Source organism: Mesocricetus auratus, unplaced genomic scaffold (assembly GCF_017639785.1).
Source record: "Mesocricetus auratus isolate SY011 unplaced genomic scaffold, BCM_Maur_2.0 Super-Scaffold_100045, whole genome shotgun sequence".
Taxonomy (NCBI): Eukaryota; Metazoa; Chordata; class Mammalia; order Rodentia; family Cricetidae; genus Mesocricetus; species Mesocricetus auratus.
The window spans coordinates 8,420,781-8,442,336 of record NW_024429222.1 but is presented as its reverse complement, the minus strand read 5'-3'; the positions used below and the strand labels follow the sequence as shown (position 1 = coordinate 8,442,336).

The 21,556-nt window shown below is 40.5% G+C and overlaps 1 protein-coding gene across 2 annotated transcripts in view; it reads left to right on the top strand.

The window, feature by feature from the left end:
• Positions 1 to 20,547, top strand: part of LOC106021868 (carboxylesterase 1F-like) — a 33,152-nt gene extending 12,605 nt beyond the window's left edge. For both annotated transcript variants that reach the window (XM_040735329.1, XM_040735330.1), the window contains exons 7-14: positions 332 to 436; positions 5,387 to 5,425; positions 7,417 to 7,557; positions 8,043 to 8,123; positions 8,318 to 8,465; positions 18,297 to 18,428; positions 19,554 to 19,626; positions 20,187 to 20,547. In XM_040735329.1, coding sequence (XP_040591263.1) covers positions 332 to 436; positions 5,387 to 5,425; positions 7,417 to 7,557; positions 8,043 to 8,123; positions 8,318 to 8,465; positions 18,297 to 18,428; positions 19,554 to 19,626; positions 20,187 to 20,358 — 891 coding nt within the window. In that variant the 3' untranslated portion in view covers positions 20,359 to 20,547. The remainder of the gene's footprint in view (positions 1 to 331; positions 437 to 5,386; positions 5,426 to 7,416; positions 7,558 to 8,042; positions 8,124 to 8,317; positions 8,466 to 18,296; positions 18,429 to 19,553; positions 19,627 to 20,186) is intronic.
• Positions 20,548 to 21,556: the final 1,009 nt, after the last annotated feature.

Genomic DNA, 21,556 nt, shown 5'->3' with positions numbered 1-21,556 from the left:
TGGAGGAAGTAGATCTAAGTGAATGGTGGAATCATGTATTCCTAGCCCTCCTTCCACTGCACTTGGCTTCTTTTAAGATAATACGCTTCTCCAATATTGTGACTATTTTAAAAGTTAAGGTAACAGACTCAGATGTGTTCATGCCACCCCTTACAAATTATAACAGGGGCAACATTTTGTGGACCCTAGACCCCAAGTGTTCTGGTCTGCAGTGTTTTCAGGATCACTTGTCTGTCTATAGAAATGGGGCTTAGGATAGAACCCACTGTCTACACCAATGGTGGATACTAATGTTGCTCCTGACTCTGTGTTTGTCTGTTATCTAATGCAGAAAGTTGCTGTTATCGCTGGGTGCAAAACCACAACATCTGCTGTCATTGTTAACTGCCTGCGCCAGAAGACAGAGGATGAGCTCTTGGAGGTCATGCAGAAAATGGTAGGTATGTTTTCCATGGTATGTGCTCCAGGTGCTTGGTTCCAGGATTCATTTATTCAGCTGTCCTTTATCAGCAAACTGCTTGACATAGTTTCTCGTCTCTTGAGAGCAGTGTCAACCACATGAACCTAAGTGACAATTTAAAGTTCTCTTTTTTATTATTAGATGACTTCAGAAAGAAAGAAATTTGGTAACAAACTGGTGAAGTTTTTCAAAATATACTCCCAGTTCTTTCTAAATTTAATATTTCACAATTGTTCTCCATTGCACTTTGAGAAATTAACCATTCCATATTTCCTAAAGTCATTAGTGTCTTTGGAGAATGTGTTTATTAGGCAAAAGTTTTCAGAAAATATCACAGTTTATCTTGGTAGATTAAGAATCTATCCAAAGTACAGCAGCACTCACCCAATATTCCAAGATTATGCTTTATGGATAGCCATGCCTCTATCTATTCATTCATCATGCATTCATTCATATATACACATATATTCAACTCACTGAAATAATTTCATCAAACTACAATCAACCTATATCTAACTATTCATGTATTTATTGCAATCTTCTCATTAGCCAAGAGTAATCCAACCAACGTGTATGCTCATTTTTATCCAGTCCTCCCAAAGCAATTTTCTGTTTTCTCCATGCTTCCATCTGAATCAGTAGTGAATATGGTGAACAATTCCATCCATCCTTATATTCATCAATCAATCCATCCTTCCATGACAGCTTCTAGGAAGGTTAGTGTCAGAGTTGATCATACGAACATAAATTGAACTTTTGTTGCCAGAATAATCCAAGAAATACAGCCATATATTTATTTGGATAAGTGTTGTGTTGTGGGACCACAGAAAGGAGGAAGACCACCCATTATAGCCAGCAAGCTGATACTTCTCAGAGAGAGTGATATTTTTGAGGTATTATTATTATTATTATTATTATTATTATTATTATTATTATCGTAAGCCACTAAGCCACCCAGCCCCCAGCAAGCTCTCAGCAGGTCAGAGAAACTGAAGAGCAGATGTATATAAGAAAACTACTGGAACAGAGAGGCACAGACACACACGGAAACTTATCTGAGAGCCAAAGCTTAATTCTTCATTTTATTTCACTCTGCTGGTTGTTCTTTTTGACTCCATTCCTTTTCTGTTCTGTTCTTTTACCACTGTTGTTTTTCTTTTTGTTTTCCTTTCCAGTTGTTTCCCTTTCTTTTCCTGACCTCATCCTTTTACCTTTTTTGGGGGAGGTCTTTTCCTTTATATCTTTCCTTTTCCTATATCTCTTATTTTTTCTTTTCCCCTTTATACTTCCTAATACAAAGATTTCTATGCAAGAACCATAAGTTACATATTTTCCAAAAACAAATGAAAATCTTTACATAAGAAAAGAAATCACTTTAAAACCACAAGTTGCCTGTTTCTCTTAGAAGCCCAAAAGTAGCTAAACATTTTCCTCACCCAAAGTAATGACTCTTTTATAACTTGCTAATTAATTTTTAAGCAAGCTAAGCATGTTTCAGACAGTTGACTTTGTACTGGCAGGCAGCTGTATGCAGTTTTAGTGTAACAGATTCCTGTTTTCTACCCTAGAGAAACTTTAAAAGGGTGGCCAGCTAGCCGTCTATTTTCCTTTACATGCAATAGGGTCATTAATTTCCTTTCACAACTCTCTTTTCTCAACTAGGGTCTGTGATTAATTCTGTAAGTTACATGACCAAAGAACTCAGGCCTAGCTTTGGGTGTAGGGACATACCTGTTCTCTTTCGTCACTTGTGTTTTCCCACAGGCAGAATTCATGGGTCTATAATTCATGAAACTTCCTTGTTCTTATTTCTTATCCTTTGCAAATCTCTGATCTAACAAAGGAGAAAGTGACTTTTAGCCTATATTTGCCTTTTTTGTATCTTTTATTGGCGCTATTGGCAGAGTGGCCTAAATCATGTCACTAATCATCTTTACTAACAGTCTCAACCACTTGTATCTTTTAGGGTGACTCAGAAAGCCTAATTAAGTCATTGATTCAACTAAGCATTGTTTCTCTTTTAAAAATCATCTTTATTATGAGCTGCAAGTAAATTGCCCAGTGAGGAGTGGGATTTTCTGAAGAAACAACCAGTGCGGTCCTTTCACACACTGGTCACACCATGACAAATATGACAAATACAGCAGGAAGATGGCAACAGCAGGCAGGAGGAAGGACAGCAGAAGCAAAAGGAGCTCTGGAGACAGTCCCTGCTGGGCTTTGGGCTCCAGGGTTTAGCTTTGCTGTTAGGTGAGGTGAGCAGGTCCTCAGACATGGCCACCAGCAATTATTATTATTATCACTATTATAGCATGTTACACAGGGAACCTTCTAGGGCAAATTGAGATAGGAAAAAGCCTGATGACACACTAGAATTGCCCCCTTTGTGAGAGATGGATGTGACCTCATTGTTGACCTGAGACACTCTAGAGTAGTCTCAAAATCCACAGACTCTAGAGGCCTGTATGCCCATGCTTCAGTTCAATATGGCCTTAGAGATAGAACTCTAGCTCAGCAAGCTTAAATAAGGTGTCCAAGGCCTTCAATGAATGCAAACACAAGTCATCTTTTCTCCTTCAGTTTTATTGTTGTTCTTTGCTTGCTTGTTTTTGAGAAAAGGTGTCATTGTGTGTTCCAGGTTGGCCTTATCGTGCTTGGCAGTAGCTAAGGGCAGTAGCTGTGATCTTCCTGTCACAGCTGCTCCAGATCTGAGGTTAATGGCATGTCTTTACTCACAGCTGCTTTTCATACACAGAAAATTAAAAATTTTCAGTCACTCTCCATGTGGCGATTTTCTGGTTTTTTTCCATGCTTCCATCTGAATCAATAGTGAATATAATTCATACAGAAATTATTGGAGTTTGGGGGGAAACCCATAAACTTAAGATCCCATCACATTAATTCTTGTGGAAGTGCTCATACCATTGGGCAGTGACCCCAGTTTACACACACAAGCACACAGAAACACAAGACACACACATATACACATGCTTTCACAGACACATACAAACATATACAAACACAGATGCATATATGCATGTACATATAGCATTCTCTCTCTCACACACATACTACCTGGCTGGTAGAGTTCTAGTGATCATTTTTTACATTGTATTAGTTAACCTTTGAATAAGCACAAACAACATGCCTGAAACAACTTTAAAAGAAGAAATACTATTTGTCTTCTGGATTCAGAGATTTTAGCTTATGGTTTCCTGGCTCTATTTGATTACATAGTACACCCTGGCACTGTGAATGTGTGGTGGAAGTGGTTTTTCACCTCATGTTGGACAGAAGACAGAGAAAGGAGGCAACTTCAGAGCAGGCATAACCTTTAGAGGCACACACCCCCTCACAAGTGACTGCTATACCCACAGTGATTGTCTTCTTCCAGCTGGCACTGTTGGGTTACCCCAAATTGAGGAGGGGTCCCCAAGCCGGATTTGTCACCCCAAGAATCAAGAGTCCACGCGCCAATTGATGCAACATGCAAGAGGCTTTAATTAGGCATCTGCAGATGGGCCTCTCGGTCAGCTTTTAGACCGATTGGCCCCGAGGTTCAGTTACAATCAGCTTTTAAAGACAAAAACCACAAGCTTTTGGGAGGGGTCCCTTTCTCGTGACGGGGGAAGGGGGTACGTAACTCCCGACCCAGGGAAGTAGATGTCCTTCACATCAAACCTTGGCATGAATTAATTATCTCTCCCTAAGTAAATAGTGTTATCTCCTTGTTTCCCACTAGTCTTGTTTGCCCTGGTCAGTTCTTCACAGGTGGCAGCCCATAATTGGCTTTTTGTGGATTTACAGCCCTTCTGCAATTAAGGTCTCTAAACCATACATTCCATTCTGTGGTATGGCCCGTTCCTGGGATGGGGTCCTTTGTTCACTTCCCAAGTTCTCTAGTGGGGTGCCCTCCCTGTTTAAGCTTATATTTTATTTCTATAAATTCGGGATCTTACAGCACCATTTCTCAAAGTTTCAAACACTTACCAAAATAGTGCAGCCACCTGGGGACCACTGTCCAATGCGAAGCTGGTAGGGCCTATTTGGTAGTCTAATCATAATACCCAAATAAGCCAGACCCATTATCTGAAGCAACGTTATAACCCCTTCAATCTTGGTGGGCTGGAATGAATATTAGTGAGCTTATAGTAGTTGGTATTTTCTATTGTAAGCAAACATTTAAGGAGTGGGTTGTAACATAATCTTCAAATGACTCAAATCTAAGAACATAGCTTGGTCCACGTGCTCCGAAGATAATAAGAATCCATACCCCAGCTTTCCATTTATTTGTTGACTTCATTCTGAAACATGTTTACCTCCTGAAGAGGTTAGGCACAACAGCAATCAGCACTCATATCCTGTATGCTTAGAAATTATCTACTTTTCCAGTTTAAGACTGGCTTAGGTTCAAGGTCTGTTTGACCAAGAGTGTCAGGTGTCCATCTTTGTGCTATGGCCTGTGTTCTGAGGCAAGGAGATCCAGCTCACATGGTGAACTCATGAAGTAAGAATAGCAAAAGGGGAGGGAGTAGAGAACTCATCCTGTCCATCCATCATCCATCCAGCTTAGTTTCCCATTGAGGTCAAAACATCCGGCCACTGAAGTCACCTTGTTCGCACATTTTCTCAACAGAAAATTTTGGTTGTTGCTATCCGGAGGGAGAGACATAGGAGAGCTGAAGGAGGATGCTGACACAGAGGCAGGCATCCTCTCAGAGCCTCAGTAACTCAGACTCTGGGTCTTAGCACTTGGTAGTTCCTATTGCTGCCCTCCCTCATTCCATTCTACCACATGCCTGTACTGAGACAATGCCATGCAGGGTCCTCTTACCCTGCTTGAGAATGGACTAGAAACACACAGTGGAAGATGTGTTTTTACTTCAGGAAGACTTCTAACCACAATCTCTTTCTTTGTCTCCACAGAATCTATCTAACTTCAGTGCACTACTAAACACCAAAGAGGTAAAGACACTTTAAGGTTTGGAATCTAACAGTGTTAGAATGTGATTGAAAGAGTTCCTGTTTGTGGAATCACAGTTCTTTCTTGTGTGTGTGTGTGTGTGTGTGTGTGTGTGTGTGTGTGTGTGTGTGCTATCGAAGTCTAGAGCAGCAAAAATCATCACTTACAGGTTAACAGAGCCAAGGACCGGAGACAAAGCTGGCACTACTCCTATGACTATTTGTTCAGTGCTCCTAACTAACAACCTTGTATCTTCTTTTCAGGTACAATTCTTGCACTAAAGGGACCTATCAAAGAGACTGCACCCAGATGGCTAAGTTGCCTAATCAAGGGTCATGGAAAACACTACTGAGGAACACAAATATCCTAGGAGAATCATAAGCTATCCAGGGTGAAGATGTCACAAACTTTTTCTTTAACCCAGAAAACTCTAGTAGCGAAGTTCATGTTTTCCCCATCTTCTCACTTCCTATCAGCAGTCAGAGGTTAATGTCATTAGCTGTGCTGAATTTACAGCCCTGTTCTACAGTCCCTCCATGGGATACCAGGGTGCTCCTTAAATGTCTATGGAATTTAAAGAATCTCAACTCTTTCAAACCTTTAGCATCATTTAAAGAAGCTGTTACTATGTGAGATGGACCCAGCAGTGAAGCAGAAATAGGTCTGTCCTACTCAAAGAATTCCATCCTCTTGGGACAAGGTGTGACTAAATAAATTAATAAACTATACCATGTCTAATTGCAATCATAGTTAAGGTTCAAAAAAGTGGAAAATAGGAACAGAGTTACAGCAAACAAAGAGACAAGTAGGAAAGAGACTGGGGTTGAAAGTCTACAGTCTATTTTAAGTGGACATTCTCATTTCCTGAACACATCCTTGACTCCATTCCCTAAAGGTTCCACCACTTCTCACTGGAAGTATAGGCTTGAGACCAAGTCTACAACATATTGGATTTTAAGTACACTTAAAATCCAAATTACAGCACCTTCGTTGAATCATAGCTTCAAAAGTACATGGAAATAAGGACGTGTTGGTATGTCACTCTGTGCCTGCCCTTCTCTCTAGTCTTGCTTCAGGACATTCATTCTTTCAAGATAGAAATTAGACAACCCTAGATTTAGCTCCAAATGGCAACATCTCTGTTCTTGGCTCATGGCCTTCTCCATTTGGATATGATCCTCTTCCCCATGAAGTCAGTGTTGGATCAACAATATAGTACACTTAAATGATAGGGAGCAGATTTGCCTGTTTTCCATTTTGGTCATTTTTTGGAAATGGTCATGACATACCTAAAGTGTATGATAAAATTGTGGAAAAGATAGCAAAGCATCTAAACCTGTGGATTCCCCACATTTAGCATCTGCATGGCAATAAAAAACTGCAGTATAAGTATGGAACTGACACTGAAGAAAGTGTCTTGTTATTCAGGGTTGAGAAAGTAGTAATCCCTAATCATATGGTGTTTATGATATTATACATTAATCTTGATATACTAATTATTTTTGAGAAATCTATCTTAGATAATGTGTCTTTAAGCTGGGACCCAAATATAAGGATGATGACAATATTGTGATCAGTGGTTCCCAAGAACCTAGCTCTAAAATCCCATTGCAACAAAGCCACAGGATTTACCTATCCAGCATTCATGGAACTTTATAGACCTCACTACTAGGGAAAATCAATTCTAGAGAAAATGAATGATTGAACTATATTTTATATGTATATATATGTGTGTGTGTGCACTTATTAACAAATTAAGTATTTTACATATGATATATATATTTAATGAAAATGCCTGCTGCCTTCACTTTCCTATTAAACTCATCATTCACAAATGCCAAAATTGTAATTTCTCCAATCCACAGATCTTCTAAGGACGCTAATTTCTGTGACCACTGCCCAAAGTAATGGGGTTTATGTTCCAGCTGCTCCCTTAGACAGGAAGAGCAGGAGATGCTGGTGACCTATGACACTGTGCTGCTTTCTTTCTCAGGGCAATATGTTTATACCAGTTGTGGTTGATGGAGTGCTGCTGCCAAAGATGCCTGAAGAGATCCTGGCTGAGAAGAATTTCAACACTGTGCCCTACATTGTGGGAATCAACAAGCAAGAGTTTGGCTGGCTTCTGCCAACAGTGAGCATAACCAGACCGCTTAGGCAGATACTCCTCCACCCACTACTATCATGCCTCCACTATATGCTTCTTTGAATTCTGTCTTTAATCCCTGCCTTGTGTCTGGGGCAGCTGTTCCCATTGCTATAGTAAATCCATCCAAGGAAACATTTTCTGGCATGGCCCAACTGAGATGCCCAGGCTTGCGAGCTCTATACTGATTACTCCTTGTTTTTTCTTAATGAATTCTGAAATTCTCAGCCTGGTTGGGCATCTGTTGTTGTAACCTTTGTGTGATCTGAATAACCAAGGTCAAGCAGAAAGTGAGGGAGGATCTGGGAGTTCAGAAGAGTCAGACTGTGGCACAGGAGCCTCCATCCTGTGCTTGGACTCTCAGGTCCTGTAGATGTCCACAGGAACTCGCAGTGGATTATTTTCCTGTATGTCTCTTTCTGTTCATTCCTGAGGAATCACAAATGGTTAACTTTTTTTTCTTTTTGTAACAGATGATGAAATTTCCACAAACTGATAGAAAATGGGACAAGAAAATGGCCATCGCTCTCCTACAGAAGTTTGCTCCCCATTTTGTAAGCACCTAGCGATTTGTAGCCACTGACTGAGAAATGCAGAGGTTTTGAGGGACTGACTCAAATTATGGATCAACCCAATGTCTCCCACTGCACCACCCCAGGAAGGCTTTGCACAGCTCATGGGAAGGTCAGGCTCAATGCAGCATCATTTGGCTGGAGAGGTTGGTGATTGCTTTTGTCATCCATTTCAGGGCATAAATGAGGATGCAGTTCCAGATGCCATTGAGAAGTATGTAAGAGGTAGCAACGAGCCACTCAAAATCAGAGATGGAGTCCTAGAGCTCACTGGGGATATAACATTTGGTATCCCATCAGTGATTGTGTCCCGTGGCCACAGAGGTGAGTTCCAGATGTTAGATGGGAAAGAGAAACAAAGATTCTCCCACTTTGGTCCTAACCTGCACACTTCCTAGGATAGAAAGATGTGGGAAATTCTCACAGTCAGTGTGCAAAGTTTTATTCAGCAAAGGTTCTGTTCAGTTTCATTTTTCAAGTAACAGACTCTGAGGAAGAGGTGTAAATGCAAGTATTAATTTGGTACTTAATACCAGGAGACAACACCAGGGATGTGAGGGCTGACACAGGAAGAGATGGAGGCCATCAATAATGCTCTGCCAGGCACATGCCCACTGTGGGCAGCAGGAACTGTGGGATCCTTAGGGGAGGATCATATGTCAGGTCTCAGAATTCCAGCAGAACAGAAAGGGGGTATTTACCCACCGTACTCACAGAAAGGGGGTATTTACCCACCATACTCACTTATTAGTTGAACAGTTTGTGCTTTGATCTGTTGGTAGAGTAGTTATAGTGATCAGAGTAAACCATGAAGCAGAGTCACCAGGGCTGGAGGTAGAACTCAGGCTTCCCTGCCCTGACAGGGATACCAGTGAGACTCAAGTACATCTGCTGAGAAATGGAATAGAGGCAAATGTCACATCATTGAGTTGTTTCTAAAATAGTTGATGCACAGTGGAGCAGTGAAGCAGTGTGATGTCAGGAAGTTTGCTCAAGCCAGGAGAGTTTGGTAGTGGATAGGCAGCATGCAACAACTCTGTTGTCACTGTGACAAAATATCTGACATTAACACGGTAAGAGGGGAAAGAATTGTTTGCATTGTTTAATTGTGTGGTGGGCAGCTCCAGTGCTGTATCCCTGAGGTGACCCTGAACATCACTCTGGGAAGCACGGTGGAGCAAACTAGGCCACCTCATGGCACACACAAAGCAAAGAGGAAGAGATTCAGGAAGTGGTCAACAAAGACAGAGAATCCCAAGGACCCACCCCAGAAACCTAGTTCCTGCAGGGTGAGTCCCGTAAACTCCCATCTCCTTTCAAAACAGCACCATCCGCTGGAAAACCAGACTTAACTGTACGTGGGGATGCTTATACAAAACAGAGCATTCTATCCCCATGCGACAAATGCTCATGATATAAATCATTTCACAATGTAAAAGGCATTTAGCTCATCTGCAAGAATCCCCATGACTGGCATTTTTTTTGAAACTTCAAATCTTTTTTAAATTTTATGTAAATAATTTTTATCTATTTTAAACACCAGTTGCAGTTCCCCTCCCTCCTCTCCTCCCAGTCCCCCACACCCCCACCCCAACACCCCTTCCCATCTACCCCCATCCCTTCCATGCCTCCTCCTCCTCCATTCAGAAACAAGCAGGCCTCCCTGGGCTTCAGCACAGCATGGCACATCAACTAGAGCAGGATGGAGCTCTTCCCCCTGTATCAAGGCCTGGTGAGGTAACTCAGCATGGAGAACAGGTTCCCAAAAGCCAACTTAGTGGCAGGGATAGATCTTGATCACAATGCTAGGAACCTTACAAAGAGTCCAAGCTACATAACTGTCACACACACATGCAGAGGGCCTAGGTTGGTCTCATGGAGGCTCCCTAAAAGTTGGTCCAGAATCTATGATCTCCCATGAGCTCAGGTCATTGTGGGTTCCCTGTCACAACCCCATTGGCTCATACAATCCCTCCTCCCTTTCTTCAGCAAGACTCCAGGAGCTCAGTTCAGTATTTGTCTATGGCTCTCTACTGCTTCCATCAGTACTAGATAGAGTATCTCTGATGACAATTAAGGTAGTCATCAATCTGATTACAGTAGATGGCCAGTGCAGACACACGCTCCATTATTGCTAGAAGTCTTAGCTAGGGTTATCCTTGTGGATTCCTGGGGGTTTCCCTGGGGCCATGTTTTTCCCTAGCCCCCCAAATGCCCCCTTCTATCAAGAGGTCTCTTTTTTTTTACTCTCCACCTCCCTCTCACCTGCCTCCAACCCACCTGACACACCCAACCCTCCCAACCCTATCCTTCAAGTTTCCATTCCCCCACCCCAAATTTACCAAGGAGATCTCTTCCTTTCCTCTCCACAGGGAAATCTTTGCCCTCTTTGGACCCTCTTAGTCTCCCAGGCTCTCCAGTCTCCTTAGCTACTCCAAACAAACACTTTACTGCTAGGCCCAGTGATATTATTAAAAGCAAGTCACATACACCCAAGAATGTCACAGAATAAATAATAAATATTCAGATTCTCCCTCTTCTCTCTTTCTCTCTCTCCCTCCCTCCCTCCCTCCCTCCCTTCATCCCCCTTCCAATGTCATACTATGCTGGTTGTCATGTAGCTTTATTTTGGCTTGAAGTCAGGTAGTGGATTGTTTTTAATTTGTTTTGTTTTGTCAATAACTTACTTTTTTGATTCAGATGTGGGGGTGGGTGGGGGTGTGTGCCTCTGTGTGTGTGTCTGTGTGTGTGTGTGTGTGTGTGAGAGAGAGAGAGAGAGAGAGAGATGGTTCCAAATAATTTGAAATTGTCCTATTTTTTTTAGCTTTATGAAAAATTATATTAAAGTTATTTCATGGGGGACTTAAGTGAACTAGTAGGATACTTTGGGCAATACAGACATTTTAAGTTTTAATTCTTTAAGCCATTAACATGAAACATTTTTATTTAATTGTGACAAATTTCTTTCATTGATTTCTTATAGATACTGTTGTATAGAAAAATGAAGCTATTTCAATTTATTTCTATATAATTTGTGTTTTATAGCTAGTTCAAATGAAATTGTTCCCCTGGTTTATATTTTAGAGCATTCTTTGAGGGAGCATATTAATACTAATGATTTTTGTTGATTTTATTCTGTTATCTTATCATTTCATTTATTATATCTCAATTATTTGGTAACCTCAGTGCTTTTATCTGAAGGTTATTCTTTCCAGGAATACCTTTCCATTCCTGGCTTTCTGATTTGGTTGCTTGTTTTGTTTGTTTGTTTTCTGAGATCAACATCAAGTTTACTTTTTAATTAGCTTACAAGGAATTATCAAAGAATTATGGTTTACAATGGTATTTTCAAATGAAATTTGCTTATGTTGTTTCCCTCCCTTCTTTTTATGTCTTGTCCCTCTCTAACTTTTAATGCCTATGTATGTATAATAAGGGATTGTGGAGGAGTATCATCAACTGTAGGACCTAGACAGGAAACCACAAGAGGGGAAGGGAGTGTAGATAAAAGGGCAGGTTGGACAAATATCACAAGAGACATGAAGATGCAAAGAAAGCTAGTGAGTGGCCTCCCTGCCTTTCCTTCCTTCCTTCCTTCCTTCCTTCCTTCCTTCCTTCCTTCCTTCCTTCTTTCTGTCTTTCTTTCTCCAAATAACTGAACAAGCACTTGAACACCACACTGACTGGAAGCAACAAACAAGGTAATAATTGTCTTCTTCCAAATATTAGTGGGGAGCTTTTCATGTTTTCACAGTTGGAGCGATGTAGGCACTAGGCTTCATAGACATGCTCCTGATCATGACGTGTGCATTCCATCTGTCCCTTATTTGGTGAAAGTTCAATTATTACATTTTTGCATATGTGAGGTGACTGATTTTGTCCTTCCTCCTATAACGTGGTGCCCCATGGTTTTCACTCATGAAACTGACTTTGAATCACGAATCTAAGTGCAGTTGGATTTGGTTGGGTATTTTTTCCATCTGTGTTTATGAAGGACATTGGTGCCACTATATTTTCTTGTAATGAACTTGTTTGGTTTTCACGTCTTTTGTGATTCTGTCCTCATGGGGATGGAGCTATATATTCTCTGACTTTTGAAGGAATTTGGTAAGAAAATGATTTCCAGTTCCTTTTTAAATATTTGTTGTGACTCTCAAAATCATGGCTTCATTTTCTTTAATTGTTCACATATATATTACTAAAATGCATTGTGAATGCACCCTGGAAAGTCCACATAATGTTACTTTTATGGATGTGATTTCAAGGCTTACCTCTTGCTATTGGATAACCATTTGGGGGGTCCCTTTTCTAAGGGAGGCTGTTTCTCCTGATCTTAGCTTTCTTTGGCTGACTGATCATTTTAGCAGGTCTGGTGCAAGCGACCATAGTTCAGTGAGTCATGAATACAAAGCATGTCATGCCCAGAAGCCAGCATTTCATGGCACTCTTCCTCATCCTCCAGCACCTACAGTCTTTCTACCTACCTTTCCTTGGTGTCACCTGAGCTTTGACACAGGGTGATGGTAGTGTGGTTATTAAGTACACTAGCACTACTCTATGAATATAGATATTTGGGAGGCAATTTGACAATGTGCCAGTTAGAAAAAAATAAGGAAACAAAAGCAATAATAAGTTATCCCCAAAGTCACATGATTTCCTCATCCATGGACTTGCAACCAGATTAATAGAGTCAGACAGTAACTCTCTCTCGTGTGGAACAAGCAGCAAGTCCAATCAGCTAGCTATATAGCCCTACAACCACTATTCCACCATCAAGCACATCTTGCCTGGCAGGCCAATATTATAGCATTTAGAGTTCACTGCTAGCATTATTAATAATAGCCAGAACCCAAAAACAACCTAGATGTCCCTCAACTGAAGAATGGATAAAGAGAATGTGGTACATTTATACAATGGAGTACTACTCAGCTGAAAACAAACAAAAACAAAAACAAAAAATCCTGAGTGAGGTAGCCCAGACTCAGAAAGACAAACACAGTATGTACTCACTCAGAAGTGGATATTAAATATAAAAAATATAACCAGACTACAGTCCACAACCCCAGAGAAGCTAGGTAACAAGAAAAACCCTAAGAGGCACATGCTTGGATCACCCTAGGAAGGGGAAATAAATAAGATTTCCTGGGTAAACTAGGAGCACCAGGGGGTCTGTAAAGGGGTGTGGAATGAGAACTTGAAGGAACAGTATGGTCAAGTTGGAGGAAAGACAGAAAGGGAGAGCGAGAAAGGAGATATCTAGAGAGAGCTATTATGGGTTTAGGGAGAAACCTGGTGCTAGGGAAATTCTCAGGAATCCACAAAGATGACCCCAGCTAAGACTCCTAGCAACAGTGAAGAGGGTTCCTGAACTGGCCATCTACTGTAATCAGATTGATGACTACCCTAATTGTCATCAGAGATAATCTATCCAGTAACTGATGGAGGCAGATGCAGCTTCCAGTCGAAGAAAGGGAAGAGGGATTCTATGAGCAAAGGGGTCAAGATCATGATGGGGAAACCCACAGAGTCAGCTGATCCCAGATAATGGGAGCCCAAGGACTGACTGCTGGGAAAACTGCATGGGACTGAACTAGGCCTTCTGAATGTGGGTGAGAGTTGTGTGGCTTGGGGGACCCCTGGCAGTGGGGCCAAGATTTATCTCTAGTGCATGAACTGGCTCTTACAGGAGGGAGGGATTTTGTTCCTGCCTCAACTTGATATGCCAGGCTTTGTTGACTTCCCCATGGGAGCCCCCCTCTCTCTCTGAGGAGTGGCTGAGGGAAGGGGCAAGCCGAAAGAGGGGAGGGAAGGGGAAGTGTGCTTGGTATGTAAAAATTTTTTAAAATATTTTAAATAAAGAAAATAGAGTTCACTGCTAGGTAATACCATTAATGGTTCCCTGTACTACCAGCAGCCTAGATTGTACTTTCCAACAATACATAAACTAGCTAGGAAAGAGAGTATTTTCAAGTCAACTTCAACTTGATTTCTCTATGTCCTACAACCAAAATGTGTTACATGATCAGCAAAAGATTCCTAATATCTAGTTTTGCGGGGCAACAAAGAAAAGTGGCAATAATCTATGTTGTTTGTGGTGTGTGAGGGAGGTGCTCTGGGACTTCTCTGATCAGTAAATCATAGGATGGTATCCCATTCCTGACACTGTAACTTTCATTTAGTAACTCATATCTTCTGGGGGATATATTGTTCACTCATGGAGTGTTCAATCTCCTCATTCAAAGAGCTTACATTTTCAAATGAGTTTAAAAAGCAGTGGGTTTCTTAAGGGTTTTTCATACATATTTAATTTTGGTCAACCAGCTCTCACTCACTTCTCCCTTTCCCATCTCCTCTCTCTGATCTCTACTTAAACCTTCAGCATTCCACTCCCTTTTTTCATGTAATGTGTTCTAGCATCCCCTAACTCCTTAACACATTTTCTCCTTAACCTCCCTGTGCCTTTTAAAGCTTCCTGACTTGTATAGTCCCTTCAAATGCAAATACCCTAGAAATTTGACACTGGAATCCACATATGAGAGACAACACAGCATTTGTCTACCCAAACCCGAGTTATTTCACTTAGTATAATGTTTTCCAGTTCCATTCATTTTCCTACAAATTCCATAATTTTATTTCTTTTTAGCTTAATAAAAGCCTATTGTGTGTGTACAACATTTTCATTATTCATTCTTAAATTGATGAATGTCTAGACTGATTCCATTTCTAGTAATTTGGAATAGAGAGAATAGCAATGAACAAGGATTGCAAATAACTCTAGAGGAGCCTATAGAGTTGCTTGGGAGTATATATCCAAGAAGGTAACATGGTACTTCTAGTTTTAGCTTTTTGAGAATACTCCACACAAATATTCATGGTGGTTGAACCAATTTGCACTCCCATCAACAATTGATAAGAGTTACATTTCCCTATATTTCCACCAGCATTTTTTGACATTTATTTTTTGAGGGTGTTGTTTGTTTGTTTTCTTTTTTGATGGTAATCATTCTGATTGTGGCAACAAGGAATCTAAAAATAACTTGAATTTGAATTTGATTTTCCTGATGCTAATAATGTTCACCATTATAGAAAATAGTTTTAGCCATTTGTACTTCTCATTTTGAGATCCCTCTGTCAATAGTAATTAATTAGAATACTTCTTTAAATAAATGCATCCTTGATTCTACAAAATACTGTTGTTACAGAATAAAATATTGTTTTCTGTTTTTTTATTTAGCAGTTTTAAAAGTCACTGGTTTTCTGGTGTTCTGAAAAAATGACCAATACAAAATTTAAAGCTAGAAGAGTATCCCTCTATATGGAATAGGTTCCCAAAGTCCATTTGTATACTAGGGATAAATATTGATCCACTACCAGAGGCCCTATAGATTGCCCAGGCCTCCTAGCTGACACCCATGTTCAGAGTGTCTGAATCAGTCCTTTGCTAGTTTCCCAGCTATCAGTCTGGGGTCCATGAGCTCCCCCTTGTTCAGGTCAGCTGTTTCTGTGGGTTTCTCCAGCCTGGTCTTGACCCCTTTGCTTATCACTCCTCCCTGTCTGCGACTGGATTCTAGGAGTTCAGTTCAGTGTTTAGCTATCGATGTAAGCTTCTGCTTCCATCAGCTACTGGATAAAGGCTCTAGGATTAAAGGTAATCATCAATTTCATTGTTGGGGAAAGGCATTTAAGGTAGCCTCTCCACTATTGCTTATATTGTTAGTTGGGGTCATCCTTGTAGATCTCTAGACATTTTCCTAGAGCCAGATTTCTCTTTAAACCTATAATGGTTGGTACATTTACACAACAGAATATTACTCAGCGCCCCCACAAAAAAAAAAAACCAATGAAATCTTGAAATTTGCAAGCAAATGGATGGAACTAGAAAATACCATCCTGAGTGAGGTAACCCAGTTACAAAAAGACAAACATAGTGTGTACTCACTCATATAGACATAGAACAAAGGATTAGCAGCCTATAATCCACACCACCAGAGAAGCTAGGAAACAAAGAGGATCCTAAGAGAGACATTCACAGTACCCCCAGAGAAGGGAAAAGGGACAAGATCTCTTGAGATCAGGAGCACGGGGGAGGGGAAAGGAAGTTAGGAGAAAGAGAAAAGGAAGGGAGAGGAGGAAACGAAGTAGCAGGAAGATTGAGTCAGGGGAAGACTAGAGAGCAAAAAAAGAGATACCATAATAGAGGTTGTAAGTCTTTTCCTGTCACTTTTCTCGGATCCCAGAATTCTATACCGGCATCTTCTGGTACAGCAGGAAGCAAAAGCAGGCAACCTTTGTACATTTTTATGGTCTCATAATTTGTCTCTTGTCTGTATGCCTCTTTGTCTGTCTTTGTCTCTCTGTATTCTCTCTCTCTCTCTCTCTCTCTCTCTCTCTCTCTCTCTCTCTCTCTCTCTCTCTCTCTCTCTCTCTCTCTCGGTTGAACCTCTGTCCTCCATTATGCTAGGCCAGCACTCTGTTGGTAAGATATTTCCCAAGTCTTTATAAATTTATTTCTGATTTGCTCTTTATTTAACCACTTCTCTGACTTTTGGCTTAGTTTGTTCTTTTCATTTGTTTTAGTATATCCTTTCACTGTTTATTTGAACTGATTGTATGTTTTAATCTGTAACTGTTTGTTGCCTTTAGCTTTTCTCTTACAGCTGCTTTAATTTTAGCCATGAGTTTCCATTATGCTATGTTCCAATTGTATTTGTCATACTGTAGTTTTCAATTTTATTGATGCATTTGTTGTTCATGAGTATTTTAACTAGTATAGTTAAAAATATTCTAAAAATTTCCCCTTCTGTTGATTTTAGTTTTCTCTAGTCTTTTCAGAAAAAAAATACTTGCTATAATTTCATTGTTAACTTTGATGACAATTTTTTTTCTTGTACCTTCATGTCAAATGTTTTTCTGAAGAAAGTTATGTGGAACTTTAAAAAAAATGAGTCTTCTGTTGATATTGTTTGGTATAGTCTCTTCATTCTTGTTGGAATATTCATATGTTTTATCTCAGAGCTATTTCTAAATGAACTTTCTATATGAACGAACTGACTGTAAGGGTGGGGATATTGAAGTCGCTTCCTATTATTGTATTGAATCTTTATCTTCCATAAGATTATTTGATGTATGCTCTATTTATTTAGATGCTCTAGTGTTGGGTGAATACATATATTTACAAGTGTTATTCCCTTTTCATGAACTGATCAGTTAATTTAACATGCAATGTCTTTATTTCCCTATTTTTACAGTTTTGACTTGTACTCTTTCTTCTCATATAACCATAGCTTTGTCTCTTCTCTGTTAGTTTCTATGTGTGTATAGTATGTCTTTCTATTCCTTCACATTCAGAAGATATAAGGCTTCAAAAGTGAGAAAAGTGTCTGTCTTTTCTAGGAGAGTATAATCTATTTAATTGGAAGGAATCATTAATATGCAAAGACTCAATATTTCTATTTTCTTAGGATTTGTTGTTGTTATTGTTTTGCAAATACTCATTTTTTCTACCTATCTGGCTGCCTTCACTTGTGGTTTGATGTTTCTCTATAGTGGAAGGCTTCCTGTCCTTTCTGCTTTTATTTTGTGCCTCTTCTTTATTGAAAATAGATTCTTCTCTCGTATATTATATCCTGGCCACAGTTTCCTCTCCTTCTAGTCCTCTCAGATCCCCCATACCTTCCCTCTCCCTCAGTCCCACTCCCTCTCCATTTTCCTGCAGAAAAGAACAGGCTTCCAGGAAACAACACCCAAACAGGACAAAACAAGATATACTAAGACAAGCCAAAAGCCTTCATACTGAAGCTGGATAAGGCAACCAATGGGAAGAAAAGAGTCCCAAGGGCAGACCAAAGATTCAGAGACACGCTTACTCTCACTGTTAGAACTCCCATAAAACACAGAGATAGCCTGTTATCATTAACAAATATATAGTGTATTTACCAGGTTCATGTATACATTCATTTTAATCGAATTAATGTAAGACTCAAACACCACTTTTATTTATTAGCTATGTGCATATAAGTAAATCAAGGATCTTTCCTGAAGCTGGTTTTCTGAAGTGCTTATGACCAAGTCTTTCCTTCAAAGGCAGGAGGAGTCTTGATTCCATCTGAGTATATGTCAAATAACATGAGCTGTTATGAATCCATGTCTTCACAGATACTGGAGCTCCTACTTTCATGTATGAGTTTCAGTACCACCCAAGCTTCTCATCACACATGAGACCCAAAAACATAGTTGGAGACCATGGAGATGAAGTGTACTCTGTCTTCGGTGCCCCCATTTTAAGAGGTAATGGCGCCTGGCTTGTATGAGGTAGAATTAGGAGGTGCAGCCTCTAGTCTTGATGTGGCAACCTTTAGCAAGTCTCTGCAGTCTTGATTTTAATTTCTTAATTCAATAAAATTAGGATAAGATACCTATGGATGTGACCAGCCTTTCTCCTTGTCTAACATACATTAAGGAGGATATACCACTGTGTCTCCAGCATAACTGATCATTGACAATAGAAAAAGATTTTGTATGTCATACATAGTAGGCTACTTGATGACATGAAGTCTACTTGTTGATTTTATATTCAGAATAACATATCAAATCACGACTGACTGGAGGTGAGGTCAGACTTGGTGCCAGGAATCAGATTCACATGTATTAGTATGCCCACCAATCTGTGTAGATATTTGAAACACATGTATTTTTTATTAATACTATAGTTAATACAAAATCAAGCTTTTACATAGTTAATGTTTCAGATAAAGCTTCCTAGACCTTTGACTTTCAAACACCACATATGTCTCCTAACCATCCTCATAGCTGTTCATGGCACATTGGTGTCTCTGGAAAGTTCCTGGTTAAGAAAGTCCTTAGCACATTTGCATTCTTATATTTTTCAACCCTCAGAAGTTTATAAGGCTAAGAAAAGGTGTAAGAGTTTTCAATATTATGGGGTAGAGGAAACCCTAGGGTGTGATCTTTTTTTTTTTTTTTTTTTTTCGAGACAGGGTTTCTCTGTATTGTTTTGGAGGCTATCGGTCCAGCCCAGCCTTGAACTCACAGAGATCCGCCTGCCTTTGCCTCCCCAGTGCTGGGATTAAAGGCGTGCGCCACCACCGCCCAGCTGGGTGTGATCTTTCTAACCCGCGAAAGGAAGAGCAAACAGATGGGCATGGAAAATAAGGGCAGTTAATATTGTATGGGCTGCATTTAACTGATAGGTCCTAGATCAGTTATCCTCAGTCTGAAAGTGTACACCAGTTAACCAGGATTTTGTAGACTTTGACTAAGTTGGTGTGGAGTAATCTCCAAAGTTGTGCCTTTCTTAACAGTACCCTGAGTTCTGCTGCTGGTAACCCCAAGGGCTATGCTTTTAGTGGCGACATGTTTTAAAACTCTCTTTCCTTTTTGTATTCCCCACAGATGGTGCCTCTGAAGAGGAAATCAATCTCAGCAAGATGATGATGAAATTCTGGGCCAACTTTGCTCGGAATGGGTGAGGCTGGTAGTAAAGATGGGACTGGGGTGGTGGGCAAGATGAGACTTCACATACTCACAGAGGACAGTTTCTAAAGTTTAGTGATAAACTCAAATCCGGTCACTCCAAAGCCTTGTTCTTACATTGGTTCTCCCCATCTCTTGTGGTGGTTGGGAACAGATAATCCAGGAATCACTATACACATCACAAAAAAATGTGGGACATCTATGGAGCCTTGGGTAGTATTTATTCCTGGCATACAAATAGACTTTGTGTGCCCATCCCACAATGAGGGATGCTCTGTCATCCTGGACTCTTATGGGAGGGCCTAGGCCCTGCCCTGGATGACATGACAGACTCTGGAGATCCACCATGGAGGGCCTCACCCTCCCTGGGGATCGGAGCGGAGATTGGGTAGGGGACTGGTGGGCCTGGTGGGGAGGGCGGGAGAGGAGGGGAGGGAGAGGGAGCTGGGATTGATGTATAAAGCAAGCTTGTTTCTAACTTAAATAAATAAGGAAAAAAACGTGTGGAATCACAGAGTTGCTTTGAGGAATTCTATTTGATTCTGTTGCCAGGAACCCTAATGGTGAAGGACTGCCCCACTGGCCAGAGTATGACCAGAAGGAAGGTTACCTGCAGATTGGGGCCACCACCCAGCAAGCCCAGGGACTGAAAGGGAAGGAAGTAGCTTTCTGGACTGAGATCCTGGTCAAGAAACAACCCCGGCCAGAGCACAATGAGCTGTGAAAGCAAGGCTCTGCCAGTCTCTGATCAGAGAAGCCAAGATATGGTTCTTTCACTAAAGGTGTTTGTAAATTAAAGATGGATCTTGGAGGACCCTGGAGAATTTTTTCAGAGAGATGAGCAGAGGCCAGAAAGGAAATGTTTTACTTGTGACCTCAATTTTAAGAATAAATGTTCTTTTTTAAGGTCAAATAAGTATCTGTGTTTGGAGCTGGCTATAAAGGTATGTACCCAAGACACACTCTCTCTCTCTCTCTCTCTCTCTCTCTCTCTCTCTCTCTCTCTCTCTCTCACACACACACACACACACACACAGAGAGAGAGAGAGAGAGAGAGAGAGAAGAGAGAGAGAGAGAGAGAGAAGTCATAAAATGATATTCCACAAGTGGTACCATAAAAATAGTTAGCCCAAAAGCAAAAGGAAAAGAAACACATTTCAGGACAAACAGTCTGAATTTCTGAATTTAGGCTTGCCTTACATCAATATGGGGAGATATCATCTAACATGGAGGAGAATGATACTAAAATTTACTAAAGTTCTAAAGGTGAACTGTGAGAGTTTGAAAGCCACAGGAGCTGCATATTGAAGGAGAAATCTATACCAGCTATAGACGTATCTATGCATACTGTCATGAGTTCATGGGGGAAAATAAGAGGCATGTTTAAGACCTTAGAAATTCATTTCTAGCCATGTAGGCATGCGGTCCTGCTCAGACATGGACTCTGATGAATGAAATCTTTCAACACTGAAGAAAGCTCAGCAAGCATTATTCCCTCCAGAGTAATGACCTCCTGCCGCTTAAGACATAGATAAAAACTATGTGTATTGAAAAGTGGTAACAATTGATCTATTAGTAATCATTTCTGTTAGTGATGGACAAATCACCAAGGAATCCCTATGTTCAATAATCAGAGACAGAGTGTTCCCCTGAACTTAAGGCTGAAACAGGATTGTAGAAAACACTCCTGGATGATACCTTTGAGTCACACGAGACAATGCTTCAAGTAGAGGCTATCTAGGAGGGCAGGATCACAGGGCATAGCTAAAGATGAGTGATAAAGAAGACAGTAAGAAATGAGAGGCTGTGAATAAAGGTAACCACAACTAAGGATGTAGGGAAAAGTCAATTAGAAATCTACTAATCTAAACTTAAAAGCTATAATTAAAAAACAGAATTTGGACACTTGGGGAGGGCCTAGG